Source organism: Pecten maximus, chromosome 13, assembly GCF_902652985.1.
Source record: "Pecten maximus chromosome 13, xPecMax1.1, whole genome shotgun sequence".
Classification (NCBI taxonomy): Eukaryota; Metazoa; Mollusca; class Bivalvia; order Pectinida; family Pectinidae; genus Pecten; species Pecten maximus.
In genome coordinates, this window is record NC_047027.1 from 19324943 (window position 1) to 19348553 (window position 23611).

The 23611-nt window shown below is 35.3% G+C and overlaps 1 protein-coding gene across 1 annotated transcript; it reads left to right on the forward strand.

The window, feature by feature from the left end:
- Nucleotides 1–2215: 2215 nt before the first annotated feature.
- Nucleotides 2216–16758, forward strand: LOC117340897 (solute carrier family 23 member 2-like). The gene is made up of 11 exons (XM_033902676.1): nucleotides 2216–2540; nucleotides 5332–5489; nucleotides 7660–7760; nucleotides 8546–8625; nucleotides 9029–9210; nucleotides 9761–9881; nucleotides 11348–11504; nucleotides 12561–12814; nucleotides 13640–13913; nucleotides 14675–14770; nucleotides 16159–16758. The coding sequence occupies exons 1-11, from the start codon at nucleotides 2484–2486 to the stop codon at nucleotides 16332–16334; spliced, it is 1656 nt and encodes a 551-aa protein (XP_033758567.1). The 5' UTR covers nucleotides 2216–2483; the 3' UTR covers nucleotides 16335–16758.
- The last annotated feature ends 6853 nt before the right edge of the window (nucleotides 16759–23611 follow it).

A 23611-nucleotide genomic window follows, 5' to 3' on the forward strand; every position in this document is an offset into this window, starting at 1 on the left:
TAGGACAAAATTACATAGCATCATATATAAAACACAACATTTAGGACATTTCTTACATGGCATTAGATATAAAACACAACATTTAGAACATAACTTCGTGGCATCAGATATAAAACACAACATTTAGGACATAATTACATAGCATCATATATAAAACACAACATTTAGGACATTTCTTACATGGCATTAGATATAAAACACAACATTTAGAACATAACTTCGTGGCATCAGATATAAAACACAACATTTAGAACATAATTAGGTGCCTAATGGGCATCAGATACAAAACACAACATTTAGAACAAAATTACAAAAAGACAGCCGGCACGCGCTATATGACGTTGCTCACAATAGCGTCATCATTTTACGTTGGTAACCAAGTCGTAAATGATGACGTCATCAATGTTGATGCACATTCAAAGGAACATTGAAGATGGCACAATTATAAACTTTCATAAAAACTTACATTTGTTTGCAAGTATGCGTGTAAGAGTTTGGCTGGCCAGCACTCGGCAAGGCTCGTGCTGACTGGCCAAACTCTTACACTCGGGTTGAGATATCCCTGTCCACGGCACAGACCCGTGATATATTCTAATATAATTTTAGGCATGGCCTATGTGAGAGCGCAGCAATCCCGGTGCTCATGGAATTCGAGAAACAAGCACACATAATCTAGTCTACTAGAATAGTAAATCCCACGTGTTTTGTTTCATCTATGCGGAACGTAGTACAGTTTCCGATGGTGTGAAATGTAAAACAGACTGGTCGTATCACTGCCTCAAATATCATGTGAATTTAAATACATGCTTTATTTAGCGTAAGATATATATATAAGATATATATAATATTGTAATGTTTTTAAAACTCGAGGATCAAGACCGTGATTTCGATGCTAATCTATTTACGGTGGTCACGTGACTCCTCGAATACCGCGAGATCTGCCGAAGTTTACCGAGTCCACACATCACGTGGTATGAAACTCGAACGGACCGGAGCTGCACTCGTAAAACACTGGAAATATTTTCGTTGAAAATTATACCGTTACGTTTTGAATATAAAAAAATTAAGAAATTGTTCGAGATAAATTTTATTAACAAATTCTAACTAGTGTGAAGTCAAACATTTGCATATTTTTAAAATGTTGATATTTTGTTATCTCCCGAGAATGTGACTTTGAATACAGTCTTGCGCAACACTGGATCTTGTCGTGACTTCCTGTTTCCGGTTACTGAGAAAGTTTTTGAACTCTAAGTATATTGGGGGAAAAAAACGGGGGGGGGGGGGGGGGGGGTCCGAGACATCTCTACCATTAAGTTCGCTACGCGAACGGGCTTCGCCCGTTAGAGCTGCACTCTCTACTATACTCTATTGACGCTATAACACATAGTTAAGAAAATGAATCACAAGATTACGGAACTCGATATTATTCCCAGCCATCATACAGTTCCGTGTCACTCCCGAAGTTTATTATCTCCCGATTAGCTTAGTCTCCAACTAAAAACATCTGTGTCGATCATCGGTGATCAGGTAGCTCAATTGGTAGAACACCCGGCTACTGTTCGGAGGTACCGGGTTCGAACCCTGGTCTGGCCGCTACATTTTTATCTCTCCTGTTACGTATATATCTTATTAACACCAACAATTCAATGAGACCCATGATAAAGAAAAATAGATATATCTAATTAACAACAACAAATAACACCCATGCTACAGAAAAAATAGATATATCTAATTATCACCAACAAATGACACCCATGATACAGAAATATAGATACATCTAATTAACACCAACAAATGACACCCATGATACAGAAAAAATAGATATATCTAACTATCACCAACATATGACACCCATGATACAGAAAAAATAGATATATCTAATTATCACCAACATATGACACACATGATACAGAAAAAATAGATCTATCTAATTATCACCAACAAATGACACCCATGATACAGAAATATAGATATATCTAATTATCACCAACAAATGACATCCATGATACAGAAATATAGATACATCTAATTAACACCAACAAATGACACCCATGATAGATAAATATATGCTACTGTTTTCATATAGAAAACCGTAACACGTTTTATAATGTAACCCTGATAAATACTCGCCATAATACAAATTTCGATATGAGGCTCAGAACATATCAATCTGCCCTCGTATGTGACGACAGAGATCTCTTTAGCTCGATCGTTTGAGCGTTAGATAGTAAGCCAGATAGCCCGGGTTCGATCCCTAGCGTAGGCAGCGATTTAGGATTAATTGATAATGCGCTCCGTTACCATAGTTATATAACATTGAACTACAAACAATATTTCAGCACCTTGGTGTTCCTGCAAATGTGGAAAAACGAAGATCGGTCAAGCCAACCAACGAAAATAATGACGATGATCGACCCCCTCTAGTTGTCATTTCTGCTACCCTTCCGAAAGAGGAAATAGAAACAGAATTGACGACAGGTCTTATGTACAACATCAGCTCTAATGTTCCTCCGCATCTCACACTTATGTTTGCCTTACAGGTCGGTAAAACTTTCATAGGAGGGCTAAATCGGCCCACGGCGATTTTTTTCCCGGAAACATATTTTTGTCAAAAGCATAATATCCCCGATTATGTGGGAGGAATTAATTTCCATTCCTCAATGTATATATTCTTTTTTTGGTGATTTCATTTCCCCCCATCTAACTGCATAAGAAGCTAATGTTTTGACAACTAATTATTATAGAACACATTTTTATTTCCTATTTGTGAAACAAATTCACCCCATTTGTTTAAGGTTTAATTTTGTATATGAATCATCACGCTCCGTGACACTAAAATTAAATTTCAGCCTAATTTGATGTCTTATTTGTGAAAATCATTGTTTTTAACTTTTCATTTAAAGTCTAATACCACAAAGTTATTAATGGAGTACTATCAAAATTTCCGGTTAGAAATAATCTATGGATATTCATAAACATTTAATGAAACAAATTTATTTGGTGAATTACTGGATATGTCAAGATTTTATTATGTTAAATGCATACACCCCCAATTTTGGACAACATATCAAAGTACCGAAAGTACTGAAAAATAGAGGCAAATGCTAAAAATCCAACAAAACTAACAATGCAACCAGACTTTACTGCTTGTGTCAGACAGGGTGCTCCTTTTTAACCCTTGGGTTTTTAATATAATTTACTTCATGACCTTTCATTGTAAGCACAAATCTTTTGTTATCCAGTAATTTTTGATGATTTTTTTTGGTTGTGTATCAAGATTAATATGCAAACATGTTTTTTAAAAGCAAAATTTGATAGTACTCCAACGATTATTACATTTTATCTGCTTAACAAATAAAAGAAAATTTCAAGAAGGTAATTTTTTTACTGATAATTTTGTTAAACAAGCTGTAATTACACTTTCTATTATACAAATTCATACTAAACACACATGTTTTTATAAAATATAACATCACATGAGACTATCAATGCAATATGAAATTTATCAAGTACTTTTGTACGAGAAATATACTGAATTTAAAAGGGAGGGTACACATTTTTTACAGAAATCATGTTAGGTGGCGCTGCGTATACAGCATTTGCCAATTTTCGTTTTAGTGTCTAAAATGACATGTATTTGGTAAAAGTCTATCATAATATCATGCATAAAATAATATTCGGCCGTGGGCCGCCATGCACCACCTCCTTTAGATAGATATAACATAATATATGAACATTAATGTGGGTTTTTTTGGATTAAAGTAACATAATTGTAAATAGTCTAAGGTTGTTTTTCTTGTACATACGATTTACATTGTCATTAAATTATACATCTGTTGTAACATGCACGGTCTGACACAGTCCGAGTGATCTAGGATGTCATCTGATTTATTTTACATATTGGTTCAATGTGTCCTTGACACTAAGTATCTGACGACCTTTAATTTTAGTCAACAATCGACAGTACGAGCTACAGACATATACCATTATGGCGAAAGACAGAATTACGCTTTAAACAACATATCCTATTACAGTGTACATACCTCAACGCTAGGGGACATGTTACAAGCTTTTTAAGGGGCATCTAAACAGAAAATCCAGCCAAAACATTCTATATTTTACTAGGCTATAAATATATATAATTCTGAAAAAGGCCATAAAATCACTAGTTTGACAATTTGTCTTAAAAAGGTCATTCGTACTATAATCAGATGACTTAAAATTATGATATAGGAGCATTTTTAATGGTTGAAATGCCCCCCCCCCCCCCCCCCCCCCCACACACACACACACACACACACTTTATGCCATATTGGTGTAATATCATCCACAGCCGCCATTTGCATTTCAATGTCAAAACAAAATATGTGTTTTTTTTTATCTACTTAAAGTCAAATCCGTTCAAACAAATGCTCCTACCCTGTGGTATAGACACTTATGAACATGACAGCTGGGCTATTTTTCAGTTTTGGTTATTTTTGTGACTTATAATTATTCCATGCTACAACTTACTACAAAGTAACTCTATAGAAGAAACTGTATCTAGAGCAAATTATTTGTGATTTGAAGACATTACATGTCTAAACAAACATTTTGGTATATTATATAACTATTTTTGTGCAAATTTTAAGATATTTATTCGTGTTTGAAATACAACATTATTCTGCTATATAGATGACCCTTAACAGGTGCAATAAGTTATAACATAAGGAATATAATTATGTGAACATTTTCATTTTCATTCAAATCGCGTTTACACATAAAAAAAAACCCAGTTATTTTGCTAGATTATCTACAGTAAATGTACTCGCATATACTAAGGTGCTAGATATTGTAATCTATTGTGATTTTACCTTTTCTGTTAGCTAGGGTGCCACAATGTATATTAATTAAATACTAGTAGACTTTTTGGCATTTAAGGTGTTACATCCCCGACAAAAGTAATTTTGATCGATTGAAAACATGAATATTCTATCGTGAATCTTATCTAAAACCTAATTCTAATTGGTCTTATTTGGGTTTTTTAAATTTTAAGTGGGTAAATGATGTATGGCGTCCAGAAGATAATAATTTGTTCACTGTCTTTGCATTTTGAATGAAACTTTCAGTGTAAAAGCGACATTATTAGGACAATGTTATTGGTATTTTTCATTTCTTGGTATTAATATATTACTATACCGTCAATGTCACTGTTTATGTTGCTGTGATAGGCAGGTAATACGCCGTCGGTGGTGAATCATATTTGCTATTAATAAGGAATTCTTCTTGATAATAGAACATGACTATATGGTGCACATTGGCTCTAAAAGCAATGTATTATTTATTTTTCAGCAAGTCCTGTCAACCCTGTCAGGCTCCCTGGTCGTGTCCCTACTAGTGGCACAGGTTGTATGTGCAGAGGATAACGATGAATTCAAAGCCAAACTCCTCAGTTCCACTCTGTTCATGAATGGCGTGACGACATTCTTCATGGTCACCCTGGGTGTACGGTCAGTCTGCTTGTTGGCATTAAACAGTTCATTAAGCTTTTATCGTTTACAGAAATGTGTTCTGTTACTTTTAGAATTATTACATAAAATGATTGTAGCTGATATCGTTTGATTATTAAAATCTGTGTTAATACATATCTTGACTCTGCTATAATCATCAACATTAATTAGTAACCAAGAATTCTTTTTGTATTTGCGAATTTTTTTTTATATTTCGTGCTATGATGTTTGTCTTATTGTTCGAAATTTCAAGCTACTCTGTTTAAGTAAGTGTAAGTGAGCTTATGTCCTCGTGCTGTGTTCGTTGTCTGCTCGTCCGTACGGGCGTCTGTCCGGGCGTCCGTCCGACCGTCTGCCCAGCGTCTCTCTGTTCTCTTAAAACATCTTGTCATTAACTAATGAGTCTAGAGTAATTAGTAGTTAGACCAGTAGCATGCTCAGGTGTATGATTATCAAGGTCAGTATGTGTGTTTTACTTTTTACTGTCAAGATCACAATCGCCAAGTCAATCTATTTGAAATAACAAGGAGGTCCTAAAACTAAATGCTGAATAATTGGCATGTTGAGGAAGCGCAACCATTTTTCAATGAACTCTTCAGAAGATGACACGGAGGATTAGTTAATCTGTTTCTACGGATGTAAACAACACAAATGCTGAGTCTTCTGAAACGTATTGGTAGCTTTTTAACCAATCAATGCAGACTTGTAAATTACAGTCAAATTTGTGTTAATGTTAAGTTTGATAATCAGAATGACTTGTATAACTTTTTTATGGCCACGGTATGGAAATATATCTTTCAAAAAGGAGGGGTGAAAATTTGGGCCTTTCGGCGGACAATCAGTAGTTTAATTTTAGTTTAAACATATTTTATTTGAAAACATTTCAAAAGGAATTGGACACAAGTTTTACAACTTATAATTGTCCTCTTCCATAAACATAAATATAATGGTATTAACAAATGGCAGCATTTACGATACAATATAATGATATTTTACACACATATATATAAGAACACAACATTAATATGTATTGGTTGAAACAACGACGTGTGCCATACCAGTTACCAAAATTACAATAGTGTTATGGCTATTAAGTAAATGATCATGACATAATATTAATAAGTAAATATAAAACAAAATGTACAATATGGTAATAAAAATGTTGGTTTACATGTACTATCAACAATATAGTTTCGATATGTATAGTCTATCGGTGTTATATATATCAGTATTTTGCATAATATATATGTCATATATAATTTATTTTGCACAAATTGATATAGGAATTGTATAGTCTATTGTTCATGACTTATTATAGTAAAAAAAAACAACCAAAAAACAATTATGACATAAATGACATCAGGTCAATAAAAACGGTTAGTATTTTTTATATATTCTTGAACAATCAACCGTATATGGTCATTGTCAATTTGACTAAGTCTATCTGATCCATTAAGTATCAGATTTAGATCTATATGGACATTAAATACAGACAATTTCCTCAAAAACATGACACGATGATCGTTATATTGGTGACAGTGTAAAAAATAATGTAGCGCATTTTCCAAGGGAAAATCAGTAATAAGGCTGATGTTTTGAAGGAAGATACTTTAAGACCAGTTGCAAATTGTATTATGTTTCAAACATCCGATTTTGTGGCGGCTCTTAGAAAATTTGAATTCAAAGTGGGATGGTGTAACATTTCTTTGGTTAAGTTCTTAAAACTAATATTGTAGTAAAATTTATTAGTTTATGTAAAATAACTAGCAGATCTTAAAGGGTTCAGTTGAAAACAAAGCAAAAAAAAAAAAAAAAAAAAACCATTAATAAATGATAAAATGGGTCAAGGTTATGTAACTTCTTAATGGACTATTTTGATATCAAATACTTTAAGAAAATACCAGAAATCTCAATTAACATACCCCAAAATATTATGACAACAGTGTTTACGACATCTTGAAGATTATAATCTATATTTAACAAGTAATATAAAATATTGTAAACAGCTTGTCTGATTTTAATATTACATAGAAGCAATTATTCATGGCAAGTCTGGAAAGCCTAAATGCACTCTTGATACATTCCGCTGAGGATAGTATATGCAATTTGAGGGCATGAGGTCAGCGTTTAAGAAGACATTTGCAGGCTTTCTACTTTATCGCCATAACAGATTACCAGTGTTCCAAGGACCTTCCTCTAGCTACGTGGCACCACTTTTAGCCATATCTCAGATAGGCAAAGGAAGATGCAACGGCACACAGCCCTTCACTGGTAAGGTGAACCATCTCTCATAAGTATTGCGTTCATTAGTGAGTACGTCGATTGTTGGTGTGCATATTGGTGAGAAAGCCGATGACAGAGGGCCAACTGACCACGGACTTGAATTGGTTGATTGCTTTCAGAGGGACTGGCTATATTGTTATGATGATTCAAACATTCGATGCTTTAACATCTTTTCGAAGCAAAACGTATGCTTTCTTACAAAACAAAATGTTATAAGTTTTTCGTCATTTTATCTTGGATTTCCAAGAATTGTTAGCATATAACACTGTTACTAACCAAAATTAGTAAGCTTTTCTATGTATCGCTTGTGAGGATTGAAGTCATATTAAGTTAACTGGTAACATACTTTTCATGTAAGCCTTAATGAATTGCATATCACAGGTCTTTTGTTTTATTTTAGAACTCTCTCTGCTATGGAATTAATTTGAATAATTTTGCAAATTTGCAATGATCGTAGTTTGCTTCTATTCTCGAGTATGTTGAAGCCTTAGTTTATTTATCTACAAGAGCTTATACTCTCTTTTTGATATCTTGAGATCATACCTTAAATTATGTATTACACAATATATTACTGTACATTTTACTGGAAGTCAAATACCCGTCACAGAATGATGTAACACGTGTCAGTACTTTGACGAAAATGAATTCCCTATTAATGCCTATAACGTTCGTGTCATAATATATTTATGATGAAAATTACACGAACGTTACAGACAGTGACAAAAAACTATATTTCACTATTCAAATAAACCTTCGCTCGATTCTGCCTGCAGTTTTCAACAATATTTCAAACATGACAGAGACAAAATTTCCGGAAGGGTCAGACGATATCATACTCCGCTACCTACAGGCGGTAAGTTTTATTAATACAATGCATGCTGTGTGCGTACGTTTTACATAAACTACTCAATTACCGCAGAGGCGGTAACGGTATAAAACCAAAATTGTCTATGACGGCACAAATAAATGACGTCATAATGTAACTAAGCAAGAATAAACAAATCGCCTAAAGATAGCCACCAGCAAGGCATGGAAACGTTAGCGAAAATGTCATGTTGATTTCATTATTTCTACTATTTACACAATGCACAATGTCCTTTAAAGTTTTCATATATATATATATATACACAAACAATTACGATATCAGTTTTCGATTAACGTTATATTATAATAATTGCTCATGATTGTGACTACAGACGAGGTAATTTTTACATACAGGAAATGAAGGAATTTGGACATGTTTTCATATTTTTTAGTTACAAGGCAGTTTATTGGCGGCTGGTGCTGTCCATTTTTTGGTAGGAGTGACTGGATTGGCTGGAGTTTTGCTACGATTTATTGGGCCAATTACTATTGTTCCGACAATTCTTCTCACTGGCTTTTCCGTATCAGGCACAATTATAAAATACACTCAAGTCAACTGGCCGCTGTCTATGATGTACGTCGTTTGTAACTACAAATTCAAGCACTTTTATAAAATATGTAACGTTTTCGACGTGTTTTTACAAAGTGTAAAAGTTAATCGACTGCAACATGAACATGTCACTCAGTAACTATACAACTGGATTGACATGTCATATTATAAGAAGAGTGATAGTCCTATCTTGTTTTATGCCTTGATTTCTAAACTGTTTATACACTCTATGGAAATGAAAAGGATATATAATAATATAAGCACAAATACTGTAAATATTTTTTTTCGGATGTGCTTTTTTTTTTTATAGATTTTATCAGATGTTTGAAGCGAATATATAAATCGGGCAGTATATATTTTTTAATAAATCAATGTTTGCTTTATTTAATCAAACCTCGATACACGGCACATATATAATATAAAAGGCTTGCACACAAACTATAAGCACCTTTCAAAAGCTGAGCGTTAGATACAGTAAAGCTTAAACTGAATTAAACTGTATTATAAAACAAAAACGTTGTCATCTCCATCCGAGATGATAAATATTAATACTCAATTTTAATTTTCCTTACAGGACCAGTGCCATAGCCATAATCCTGTCTCTGTACTTAGCTAATAGGAAAACAGTCATCCCGATGTGGTCAAGAAAGAAATCCTGCCATTTCATACGATATCCACTCCATACAGTGTTCGCTGTAAGTACCTGGTGTACCTGTTAACACTAATTGTATACATAGATGTGTGGTCCCTCTGTTGCAGTATTATCTTTTATAACAATGACTGACACCTATCAACAAACTATTTTAGCGATTATTTTATTTGAGCTATCTTTCGAGTAAACTGAAGTTTCTGTACTCTTGATCGGTTGTGTTCGCGATCCTCTATTTCATCATTGCGCTAATTGACGTAAAGTCGGTTATGTACGCGGTCCTCTACTTCATCATTACGCTAATTGGCTTAAAGTCGACTGTGTACGCGGTCCTCTACTTCATCATTTCGCTAATTGGCTTAAAGTCAGTTATGTTCGGTGTCCTCTTCTTCATCATTTCGCTTAAAGTCGGTTGTGTACGCGGTCCTCTACTTCATCATTGCGCTAATTGGCTGAAAGTCGGTTGTCTATACGGTCCTCTACTTCATCATTGCGCTATATGGCTTAAAGTGTGTTATGTACGCGGTCCTCTACTTCATCATTGCGCTAATTAGCTGAAAGTCGGTGGTATTCGCGATCCTCTACTTCATCATTGCGCTAATTGGCGTAAAGTCGGTTATGTACGCGGTCCTCTACTTCATCATTTCGCTAATTGGCTTAAAGTCGGTTGTGTATGCGGTTCTCTACTTCATCATTATGCTTATTAGCTTAAAGTCGGCAGTGTACGCAAATTTGAGTGCGCCAAAATGAATAAGTTTACAGTATTGTCTTTAATTTTTAATCATAATGATATAAAACATTGTTCTTATTATCCAAAGAACCCGACCAGGTTCAAACAGAAGGTAAAGATGAAGATTTTTATAATTTGAGAATTAATTTCAGAAACACACTGCTTCATACAACGTGTATAATATGTTCGACATATTTGATATCAGTAACGGTATTTCATCTGGAAACGTTTCCTTTCCTTTGCGGTATGAAATGAGACGTGTTTGATGCATATTGATACAAATGGTGGTTCTGTTTTCACCCCTCAATCTCGTTTTGATTTAACATACAATTGTGTGCTGTGTATCGCGGATGAAACAGGACATTTATCCTTTCAGAACAAATGGCTTTATCCTCCATGTACTTTTTATGGGCCTTCATTTCTGCTCCTATTTTGGCTTCTTGACTTTGTTCTCTGTTTTTGTTTTGTTTTGTTTTGTTTTTGTGTGTGTTTCTTTTTTTGTTTTTGTTTTTTGGACCTTCATATGTGTTCGTATTTTGGCATCTCGATTTTCATCTCTATTTTTTTTGTGTGCGTATTTTTCTTTGTTTTTGTTGTTTTTATTTTTTGGGCGTTCATATCTGTGCGTATTTTGGCATCCCGATTTTGTTCTCTGTTTGTGTGTTTGTGTGTGTGTGTATTTTGCTTTGTTTTCGTCGTTTTTGCTATTTGTTTTTGTTTTTTTGACTGGCCCTTTAGTGTTACGTTGCCACTGTTATCTTATTGAAATGTTTATATGCTAGATCCTGATAGCTATGGCGGTAGGTTGGGCGATATGTGCCATCCTCACAGAGGTCGGCGCCTTCAGTATGGACAGGAATCATAAAGACTTCTACTCAAGAACAGACGCTAGGACAGACATCATCCACAAGTCCAGTTGGTTTAACATGCCCTACCCTGGTACGTGACCCTAATGTCAGCTGATTTAACATGCCCCACCCTGGTACGTGACCCTAATGTCAGCTGATTTAACATGCCTTAACTGGTATGACATAAATGTAAACTGGTGCAACTTGACCTACCTTGTACGTTATATAAATGCAAGTTGGTCAAATTGCCCTACCTGGTACGCTAGTACGTGACATAAATGTCAGCTGGTTTAAACATGTCCTATCCTGGTACGTGACCCTAATGTCAGTTTGTTCAGCATGCCTTAACTGGTATGTGACATAAATGTAAACTGATTCATCTTGCCCTGCGTAAGTCCGTTGTTCTTGGTCTTAAAATGTCCTGATCATTCGAAAAAGAAATATTAGAGCTAAAAGATACGTTTTGAATTATCTTTTGACAAGACGACACTATTCCCCGCATAGCAGATTGATGATCAACTAGAAACCTTAGAAAATTATTTGCTAACGATGCTTTTGCCAAAATTAGTTGTGCACATCACCATGGCATTCACTGCCCTCCAAAAGTCCTGTTACAATTATATCGTACAATATAGCGAAGTTAATCTCGAAGTCATTATTACAATTTGTTCGAATCATAACTTCTTATTATGTTTTTGTTCATGATTTCAAATGTTCATGATCATTTTCCAACAATTCATATGTTTTGTAACAATAGAAATCCTCAAAAAGCAACATTCTGGAAACCCTCTTTGTTTAATATAAATATCAAAAATGCATTTATTACATTCTTTAACTGTTAATTAGTTTAACAATTACTTTATTTGTGTCAGTAAAAACACACTTATTTCTATTCAATTTTGAACAAAATGGAAAAAAGGACCCTCCATTCCCTCTCCCTGCAACTTCAAAGAAGTGAGGTATTTTTCAAACAAATTTCAATCGTCACTTACAATAAACTATCTTACGGATATAACAATACTTTTTTTCTCAAATTCTGTTGGCTAACCATTCGATTTAAAACTTCCAAGTCTCACAGAACTTTTGGAAAGCAATGCATATTAAAATATGGAGGTTATCTAATGATTTTTACCTTTTTTCCGTTCAGGACAGTTTGGACCAATGCGGTTTGATATCTCAGTGTTCGTTAGCTTTATGGTGGCAACTGTTGTTTCCATCCTCGATTCCATCGGGGATTATTACGCATGTGCATCAGCCTGCAATGTTCCTCCACCTCCGTCACACAGTGTAAACCGTGGTATTGCAATCGAAGGGCTCTGTTCCTCCCTGTCAGGTGTAATCGGATGTGGACACGCTACTACTACCTACGGGACTAGCATCGGTGCTATTGGACTGACACGGGTGAGTGTTTGTTTGGATCAAACCAATAGAATAAAACATAGAACACATCCCCTTCTAAACTTAAACACTTGCCGATTAACGTCCATTTTATTCTTCTAACTTACCTTCTGTATCTCAACACTTGGTCCTCAGTATTACTAACGAGTCCTACAAAGGCAAAATGGCCGATATCTTTATCGATTATAAGGTGTCTACTTCGTGTATATTACAAATTGCATTTCAAAGGTGCAAATCGCGTTCTGTGTCTGCTATACAAGATATATTCAAGTGCAATGTTATGATAATAAACTTGGGCACGCAGGGCAAAAGTTTAATGGTTAGTGTGCTTGTTGGTTAAAAACACGCTGTGAATGTGTAATATAACTAATTAACCATATATGATGAAGCACGGTTAAACATTATAAGCTCGGATGAAATATATTCACCACGAATGGTAGGATTCCTATTAAGCATTTGATGATGTATATGTTATGTGATGAATGTGTCCAAACACAATGTTTTCATACATTTTAACACAAATTGAAATTCGGATTCATTAGGGCCAAAATTAATTACTACAGTTGTTTCGCCCTTCTAGGACTCGACAGTGAAGATGAAGGCCTAAATAAATCAAAAGTGTTGATACCCATATGATGTCAGGAAATTGGGTTAGGAAAGAGGTTCGGTATTGATCAGTTGTGGGTTTTTTTCTTCTCCTTTGATTTCAAGCTTGAAAATAGGCAGCGATGGCTTCTGATCAAACAACTTGTCGATTGTCAAATGAAAGTGTTTTTTTATTGACAACATGTACTAACCTACAATTTGTGTTCTGTTTTAATGTTAAAGGTCGCCAGCCGCTACGTATTCATGGCAGCTGCACTGATCTACATAGTCTTTGGTCTCGTCGGAAAAGTATCCGCCATTTTTATCACAATTCCATATCCGGTCCTAGGTGGCGTTCTCCTCGTTATGTTTGGAGTCTTTAATGGAGTCGTTTTATCCAACCTACAGTCTGTTAGTCTGTCGTCCATGCGAAACCTCGCTATCATAGGTACTTCACTGATGGTAGGATTGGTCATACCGGAGTGGATAGAGACGTACGACAACACTATCGACACAGGTATATAATTTCTATTGCAAATGATTGCTGTTTTATCAAAAAAAAGTTTATAGCGGAATTTATGAATTTCACCGTTAATCTAATTTTTATACTCGTTATTTTATTTCATGCTCTGAAGTACCAGGAAGAAACACATTCCTTGAAGATAACAATCGTAACAGTACAAAGAATGAAGCCTGCAGGCTATGTCTGCAAAATACATTAATATCATGGTTTACTTTTTTTTTAATCTTATTTTCTTCTTCAATTTTTATTTTTATATGTTGTATTATTTTTTCTGGCTTTCGAGTTTTGGTACAGACGTTCTCTATATATGTGTGTTTGTGCAAAATAACAGTACAACAACAACAATCGTACAGCAAAAAGCGAAGGGACTCTTTCGTGCGTAGCCTTTCCGTGTATTTCCGTTTCTTAGAATGCAAGTTTTATTATTCAATTACGTTTCAAGAAATCACTGATGAAAATGTTTTTATGCTTGTCTTCTGCCTTCCTTGGATGATGTCAATAAAATAATGGAAATTTACTGATAAGCAACTGGTTGCTGTGCATTTGAACTATGTTACCATTTCACAGTAATGCATTCATGCGTTAAAGATATGAGTCATTCACTGAAATCATTAAAACAGATTGTATTTCTATTTAACATATTTGTCTTTACATTATTGGACATTAATATATGTAGAATACACTGCAAATGGGAAGTAACTCAGTACGTTTTGTTGTATGATGAAGATTAATGTCGGATGGGTAATTTTCAACAGGAAACAAAGAAGCGGACAATGTCATTCTTACGTTGCTAGGCAACCCGAACCTAGCGGGCGGTGTACTTGCCTGCTTCCTTGATAACACTATACCAGGTGGGTACTGAATTAAGGAGTGTAACCTTTTAGCGATATTCATTATACAAGTTCTACTTTATAACATTTGTATCTCAATAAATATGTGTGAACCTTGATTTTCGCAGCAAATCTGGACGATTGCGAAAACTAATCACCTCGAACATATTACTATATAAATGTTATCAATTGAATATAAGAAGGTCATATCGCGAAAACGTCATTGCAAAAGTTATTATATTATCAACAGCTACAAATCCTATTTTTGACATGATTTTAAGAATTCCTAACCTTCACCTTTACCACAAAGTCGAGAGCTGAGTGAGACATCATATTGTGTATGTTGGATCTGTCAAAGTTATCTAATGAGTAAATGTTGGATAAAGTTTAGTTTAAAAAACAGTACCATAATGTTATCTATTTGTATTACTGTTTCAGCACCTGTATTATCCGTTTATGGAATAACATTATAGCAATGCAAATTATGTATATATTATTATATATCATTGCCTATTATATTGGATAAATGCAAGTAGTCTAGTACTTCCACAAAAATAGCGACTTCAGCCTTGACCTGAAATCCCTGAAACTCAAACGTGTCTGATGTAATATTGTCCTTTATCATTGCGTTCAGTTTCATCATGTAAAAAATTTAAAAAAAAAAAACTATAATCAAATTATGACCTTGACCTTAACGCTGCAACCCTAAAACTCAATATTTGTGTGAATAAAATTCCTCAAGGAATTAAGCCGTATGAGCACTTACAATGGAATTGCTGAAAATAGATAAAATTACCTGGACTTTGACCCGAACAAAAACTTGTCCAAGATATTGCAAATATGGTTCTTTCTATTCGTGCGAAATTCCTCAGGGAATGAAGCCGCTAGAGCAATGACAATGGATTTCATAGAAAATATGAATTGACCTACATTTTTATCCAAACTCAAACTTGTCTGAGATATTATACATTATGGTCCTTTGTATTTGTGTGAAGTTTGATCAAAATCCTTCAAAGAAGGCAGCCGATGCTGCATACGTATGTACAAACTTTTGTACGTATGTACGTACGATACTGACGGAGAGGTAACTAATCCCAAAAGGACAAATAACTGGGAGCAATCATATACAATAACTATTACAATGCATTAAAGATTTGAATAACTGCGATTATTATATACAATAACTATTACACAGTCTTGGATATTTTAGACTATTGGAAATAGCTTTAACAACTTTAAATTACAATATTGCAAACCCGTAAGCCGTAATATCTAATTATGACCATTCGTCAGCCTTTATTAAACGATGAGATGGGGAAAATAGAACGCGGATTATATTTGTTAAGTTTTAATGTGAACGTAAAAAATCCATTCATGTTGCTTTAACTATTACTATTATAATTTTGAAGGCACAAGGACAGAACGTGGTATAGCTCAATGGGAAACTAAAGAAGAAGATGATTCATCGTCAAAATTTTCGGAGGGATATGAAGTGTACAACCCCCTATTTTTTGACAAGCTAAAGCATTTCAAAATGCTTAGGTTTCTTCCATTCATGCCGGCTCCCCAGGAAAAGGGAGTGTAGATAGAGAGCTCTTCGTCTTTGGAACTAAGAAGTAATAATGGAACAATAATCAGAAATGAAGTGCTTTTCATTGATATGTTTATTTTTACCTACTAAACTGTACACGGAATCAATGGCTACAGAGGATGTGTTAATACAAAAACAACATTAGAAGTAGGTGTGGTGAAATGGACATCTTCATGTAATATATACTATACCTGAAATAAAATCAAAAAGTATCCTGTCGAAGTTTATACAGAAGGCATAATGAGAAACACGACAAAGACATTACCAACATGACTCAAAAGCATATCCAAAAATGTGGATGAGTTGAACGAAAAGTCTATCAGTTTTCCGAAAGCAACAAGGAAATTTGTTATCAATAGATGCACATATCACAAACAATTTAAATTTGGATTTATGGTCACAGCTTTATTGCAAAGATACGGCGGCCGGTCTGTCAATAGACCATAATGGCACGCCAACAATAAATTCAATTTCAATCAAACAAATTAATCGATTGATTCTGGGAAACAGTTCTCAACCAATTAAACAATACAATTCAAATCAATTAATCAGCTGATCCTGGGAAACAGTTCTCAACCAATTCAACAACAATTCAAATCAATTAATCAGCTGATCCTGGGAAACATATTTCAGCTGACTACAAATCAATCAGATGACAATACTGATTAGTAGATACTGGGAAACAGATATCACTGATTCGCATCAGTATGCGCAATATACATCAATCAATATCAATCAATAACTCAATAATCACCAATAAATGCTTGTACCGCGAAATCTGCCGTTCCGCGAAATCTGAACAAGTCAAATTGACTTCTGAAAGTTTATAACGCGAAATCCGCCATTTGAAGCTGGTCACAATAATCGTCAATAAGGAATAGAAGTTCATCACAATGCTCGTCACTAAGGAATAGATTTCAATTGGGCTGTGAATCCGTCGTCGAAAAGGGGTCAGGAGCTGTGACTATCCTGCCTTCTCACACCACCGCTATAAAAAGAAAAAAAACAACAGCAGAACACAGATCCTATCCTAAAGGGGAGGGATTATGGGAGGGTGAAGAAATAAAGTATTTAAGCAAGTAAATTTTTGATAAACTTAGCCTGATAACTCTCTGGCTGATCTTCACAAAGTTTTCTTCCTTTAACAAGGGAGATAACTCGATTATCACTTTCGCCAAATAGGCGTCAGGTTGCACAACACCAATAATTCATGTGCCCTCTGATAACGGCACTCTATGGTTTATTGCCATAAGTGCTATTATCAATAGATGCACATATCACAAACAATTTAAATTTGGATTTATGGTCACAGCTTTATTGCAAAGATATGGCGGCCGGTCTGTCAATAGACCATAATGGCACGCCAAAAATAAATTCAATTTCAATCAAACAAATTAATCGATTGATTCTGGGAAACAGTTCTCAACCAATTAAACAATACAATTCAAATCAATTAATCAGCTGATCCTGGGAAACAGTTCTCAACCAATTCAACAACAATTCAACTCAATTAATCAGCTGATCCTGGGAAACATATTTCAGCTGACTACAAATCAATCAGATGACAATACTGATTAGTAGATACTGGGAAACAGATATCACTGATTCGCATCAATATGCGCAATATACATCAATCAATATCAATCAATAACTCAATAATCACCAATAAATGCTTGTACCGCGAAATCTGCCATATGAATGAGTTATCCACATGAAACTCATTCACCGCCAAACGAAGACAGAAGAGGAGGCGACACATTTCCCGGTACAAGGCTGTGACCAAAATCCTAACATGTCATTATTGTTCCATGTTACTTGTAACTGTGAACTAGTAACTGTTAGGGAAGAACCTGGCTTTTTTTTTTATTTTTAAGGTGTTAAGAAAGAGGTCATTACCCAAAGGAGACAGGTGGACCCCATCTTTCAGAAAAAAAATGGTTATCTAATTTCAAGTCTGTATAAAGTACAACAGCTCCACTATGCTATAAAACATGATCAGAAATTGCATTGTTCAATCTCTTTCAGACTTTTTTAAGTGCGTAATGACTTATGGCCCCCCGCCAACTCCTTCGGGGTAATATTTACAACCATATCAATAATGTCCTAGGGAACTAGGGGACATCAGGAAATACATGATCTTCTTTAATTATATTCAATGCACCCAACCCAAGTGTTACCTATGTCATTACCCCAACAGTGTATGACAAGCCTTGCTGGTTGATCAGTTTCAAATTTCCCAAGTGACAAATTTTACTTTTGATGTCCGAAATGACCATACATGTACCTCCTTTAAACTGCCACCACACTGTTAATCCAATGCGAGACAGCCCAAGGTGTACCCCTCCTGGGCAAACCCGACTGAACAAAGGCATATTTAATGATTGATGACAAGAATCCAGACCTTCCCTCAGGTACCTACAAATCTTAAAATGTGTACTAACACTTTACAATTATTCTTTGGGTTGGAATTATGATGTATCTTTTGTAAACACTGGATTTCCACCTACCACATTCCATAATATCTTCAGTAGACATACCATATAGGGAGGTCGATGTAGTTACCCCAATTCTGAATGAATGGGATTTGTAAAGAAAATTAATGTTACAGCCAAAGCTAGTGCATGCTTTGGTGAGGACACTACTTTAGCAGCACTTCCCTGAAGTGATACTTGTGCAACAGTTACAACCCTGTAAGCCATGTCCCTGCTACTGACAGTAATTTTTACAACACGAAAACAATCCATAGAAAGCCAATGAACAGGCACAACTAAACAAAGCAACCTCATATTGGGAACTGCATATTTCATATTTTTGGCAAGACTGATATAATGCTTGCTAACAGATCAACAGTAATAGGTAATCTGGCATGTCTAATCCCAACACTAAATCCACATTACTATTCCAAGACTTTTCCCTAAAAATAACAGCATTTGCCATTGAATTGACTTAACAATTGCAACCAAATCTCTAGGTCAGCTCTAATATACCAATAGCTAGAGTATTTATTCAACTTTTTTTCCTTTTTTTTTATGTCATGTTAGGCATACAAAAACCTTACTACAGAGTAATAATATTTCAAGAATTAGTACGAAATGACATTATCCCTGCTACAGACTGTAAATCCTGTAATCTAACCTTTACCCCCTACCTAAAACTTCCCAAATCACTGTCCTTAATACCACAACTTTTTCCTGTGGGACCCTAATTGTCATGTCCACTGTGTCAATTTCAAGACCTAAGGATATCAGTTGTAGTTGGACCCTCAGATATCTACTCAGCGATGGGTATACCAATGTCTCAACATGTTTCAAGCCTAGGAGGCTAGCACATGTATCCGTTTTGTCCTTCCCAGCAAATATGAAGTCATCTATATAATGATCTAAACTTTGTTCACCAGACTTCTCTCCGACAATCCACTCAATAAAAGATGAAAACTTTTCAATAAACTACCCCACACTGAGCATTAAACCCATAGGTAAATATTTGTCAAAGTATTTGTCTTGAAACTTAAAACCTAACAATGGAAAATCAGCTGGATGGTCTCTATCTTCCCCAATAATGCACCTTTGCCCAACTCAGCTATCATCTCAACAACTTTATCCAATGATGAGTATTGGGCTGAAACCATATCAGGGTCAATATTGCTATCCATGCTATCCCCTAATTGCAATGAGAGATGTGTTATTAGGCACCACTTTCCATCCTGTTTGAGAACTATTCCACTGTGCGATGGTTTTTTTTTTAATATCAAAATAACCTGCCACCCTACCTAATTCTACTTCCTGCATAATTTTTTTTTTTTTTTTTTTTTGGCAAAAATAATGAAGTTTAGAAACGCTCTTAAACCCTTGGAGAAGAAGCCTCCCTACAGACATGTTTGTATATTTAGTAACCCAGTGCTTATGAGCTGGACATTTTTAAAGCCATAACTGTTTGTGTTCCTTATCTTGCTTGTCTTGTTCTGGGGTAGACGGAGTGTATGAAGTTCGGTTTTGACTGAAAGGAATTGGAATTTCTATTGTTTGCCTTAAGCTTAAAGCATTAGAGAGTGGCATACCCTCCATTACACCGAATACATTTATGAGAGTAAGTACAATGTGACCGAGCACAACTGCCCTTGTAATTGAAATCAAAGCATTTTTGTGAGTTATGATTCAGTGTCTGTGGCAACGCCTGCTTCTGTGGCTGCATATGTATATATCAAGTACATTTCATTGTCAATAATGTCCCATGTTCCTGTGTTTTTTTTTTTTTTTTTTTTTGCAACTTTCTAAGCCAGTACTGCTCATCATACTTCAACCATCCAGTACCACCACATCTTTGTGCCCCAAGGCAAACAATCTGCATATATTTCAATAGCCCATGCAGTTGCCCTGAATGAACAGAGGTGTAGATACTTATATATATTATAAATGCATCCATCCATTTACTTATATCAGATATTTTGTGGGTTCACTACTAACTTCCCATCAATCAAAGAAATTTTGTGGGTATTTTCATATACCCCCATGGAGTGTGACAACAAGTGGGCAAGCTCAATATATTCCACATTGATTTTTTTTTTTTGCTTAACATTAGCTGCTACATGCAAGCCTAAATTGAACAGGCGTGTAGATACTTGTATATTATAAATGGATCAGTCCATTTACTTATATCAGATATTTTAGGGGTTTGTGTTTTGGGCTTCACTACTATAACTCCCCATCAATCAAAGACATTTTGTGGGTACCGTCAGATATCCCCATGGAGTGTGACAACATATGGGCAAGCTCAATATATTCACCATTGATATTTTTTTGTTTAACATTAGCTGCTACATGCAAGCCTAAATTATCATTTACACTGTCATATATGTGTTAGTATTGCCTACCCATTGTATATGTACTCAGCCTCAGGTTCCCTTGATGTCTGTTAATTGCCAGCTGTGATCTGTTCCTGTTGAAACGACTGTGGCATCACATTCTCAGCTGACACCAACGGTTGCTCTACTGTAGCCTCCTCCGGTTGACGAACAGCTGGCTCCATGGTACCCCCTGTCCTACATTTTCTGCTCCAATACATGATCACTGTTTTGATATATTATAGCAGATGAATAGAGTATACGGGTAATTTCATATATTATTAAAGTATCAACTTTTATGAATTGCTTCCAAGTTCCATAATCAATATACATTAACATACTTTGACCTAATTTCAATAAAAGACAACTCGACCCTATATACGTGATGCCATCGGTTAAGTCCGACAAAGACCCAATTTGAATAAAAGACAACTCGACCCAACGTGGTGCGATTGGGACGAGTCGACCATTGGCGTTTGATTTAAACATAAGCACGGTGCGACAAAATATGCTACAATTGGACTGAATCTCAAAATTGTTGAGCCAGATATTTCATTCCGATGGCTTGAAGATTTGTTTGACTATCATCAGCGGTCTCAAATGTATCATATACGAGATATGAAGAAATATGGCCGACCACGCCATTTCATATATTGAACAACGATCCGGTGCCATCAACCGGTACCCATTATTAATATAAGCAATTTTTACACTGACAATATATCATCAAATATCATTGAAATGTATTACATCTGAATATTGAAGAAATAAAGTATTTAAGCAAGTAAATTTTTGATAAACTTAGCCTGATAACTCTCTGGCTGATCTTCACAAAGTTTTCTTCCTTTAACAAGGGAGATAACTCGATTATCACTTTCGCCAAACAGGCGTCAGATTGCACAACACCAATAATTCATGTGCCCTCTGATAACGGCACTCTATGGTTTATTGCCATAAGTGCTATTATTTTTAGCTCAAAATTTCAATAAAGGAGGGGGAATATAAAGAAAAAAGACATTTACCCCAGAAAAAGGTACAATAAGTATAAAGTGAAGCTCGATAAGGAAAGTAAGAACCCTAACAGAGTGGTTGGCTTCATCAGGAAAGTAAGAACCATTACTTGGAGGGTAGCCCAATAAGGAAAGAAGAACCCTAACTAGAAGGGTAGCTTAATAAGGAAAGTAATAACTCTAAAAATAGGTTCCGCTCAAGCAAGCAGGAACCCTAACCAGGCGGATAGCTCAATGGGAAAATAAATTCCTCACTAGAATGGTTAAGTTCAGTAAGGAATTTTAGAACTTCGACTTTGGAAGTAGCTCAATAAGGAATAGAAAAAAAACCTAATTAGGAGGGGAGCTCAAAAACGAAAAGTAAGAACGTTGACTGGGAGGGTTTCTCAGGAATGGAAATTATAGCTCTAACTGGGAGGTAGCTTAATAAATAAAATAATAACTCTAAACTGGGAAGCTCTATGAGTAAAGAAAAAGCATAACAAGGAGGGTAGCCCAATCAAGATGGTAAAATTCCAGACTAGGAATAGGAAATTCAATCAGGAAAGTAAGACATCTTAATTGGAGGTAAGCTGAATATGGCAAGTAATCTCCGTACCTAGGGGAGTTGGTAGATAAGGAAAGTAATAACTCTAACTAGGAGGGTAGCTCAATACGGCAAGTAATAACTTCCATCTGGGTAACTCAATTAAGATAGAACAACTATCTAAAGGAGGGGGGGGGGGGGGGGGGGGGGGGTAGCTCAATTAGGAAAGTAAAAGCCATAACTCAGTTGGTAGTTAGATTAGGAGATAACTATCGAAGGGGATAGCTCAATAAAGAAAGGAAGAACCCTACCTGGAAGAGCGTAGCTCAATACTGAAAAAAAACCCTTATCTAGTAGGGTTAAGGCTATAAAGGAAATTAAAAAAAACCTAACTAGCAGTGTAGATCAATTAGAAAAGTAATAACTTTAACGGGAAGATTAGTTAAATAAGGAACCTGATCTAGGACAGTTAATGTTCAATAAGGAACGTAAAAACCTGATCTAGGACGGTTAATGTTCAATAAGGAACGTTAATGTTCAATAAGGAACGTCAAAACCTGATCTAGGACGGGTAATGTTCAATAAGGAAAAGTAATAACGCGAAGTGGAAGAGTATCTCAATTAGTAAAGTATGATCCCCAACTAAGAAAGAAGCTGATTCAGGAAAATAAAAACCTTACTAGGAGGATAGCAATAAAGAAAATAAAGGAGGACAACTCAATAAGGAACTGTAGGAACCCCAACTGGTGGGTTAGTTCATTTGGGAAATTAAAAACTCTATCTAAGGGGTTACTCATTAAGGAAAGAAAACAAGAGGATGTCCAGAGGGCCTGTATCGCTCACCTGGTTTATTTCAGCAAGCATCAAAATAATATTTATGTCCATTTGCTAAAAT

Excerpts from the sequence above, each read along its gene's own strand:
- LOC117340897 (XM_033902676.1), top strand. The coding sequence starts at position 2,484 with ATGTACAACATCAGCTCTAATGTTCCTCCGCATCTCACACTTATGTTT. Across the intron at positions 9,882-11,347 it reads CACTCCATACAGTGTTCGCT|ATCCTGATAGCTATGGCGGT; the intron begins GTAAGTACCTGG and ends TTTATATGCTAG. Across the intron at positions 11,505-12,560 it reads GTTTAACATGCCCTACCCTG|GACAGTTTGGACCAATGCGG; the intron begins GTACGTGACCCT and ends TTTTCCGTTCAG.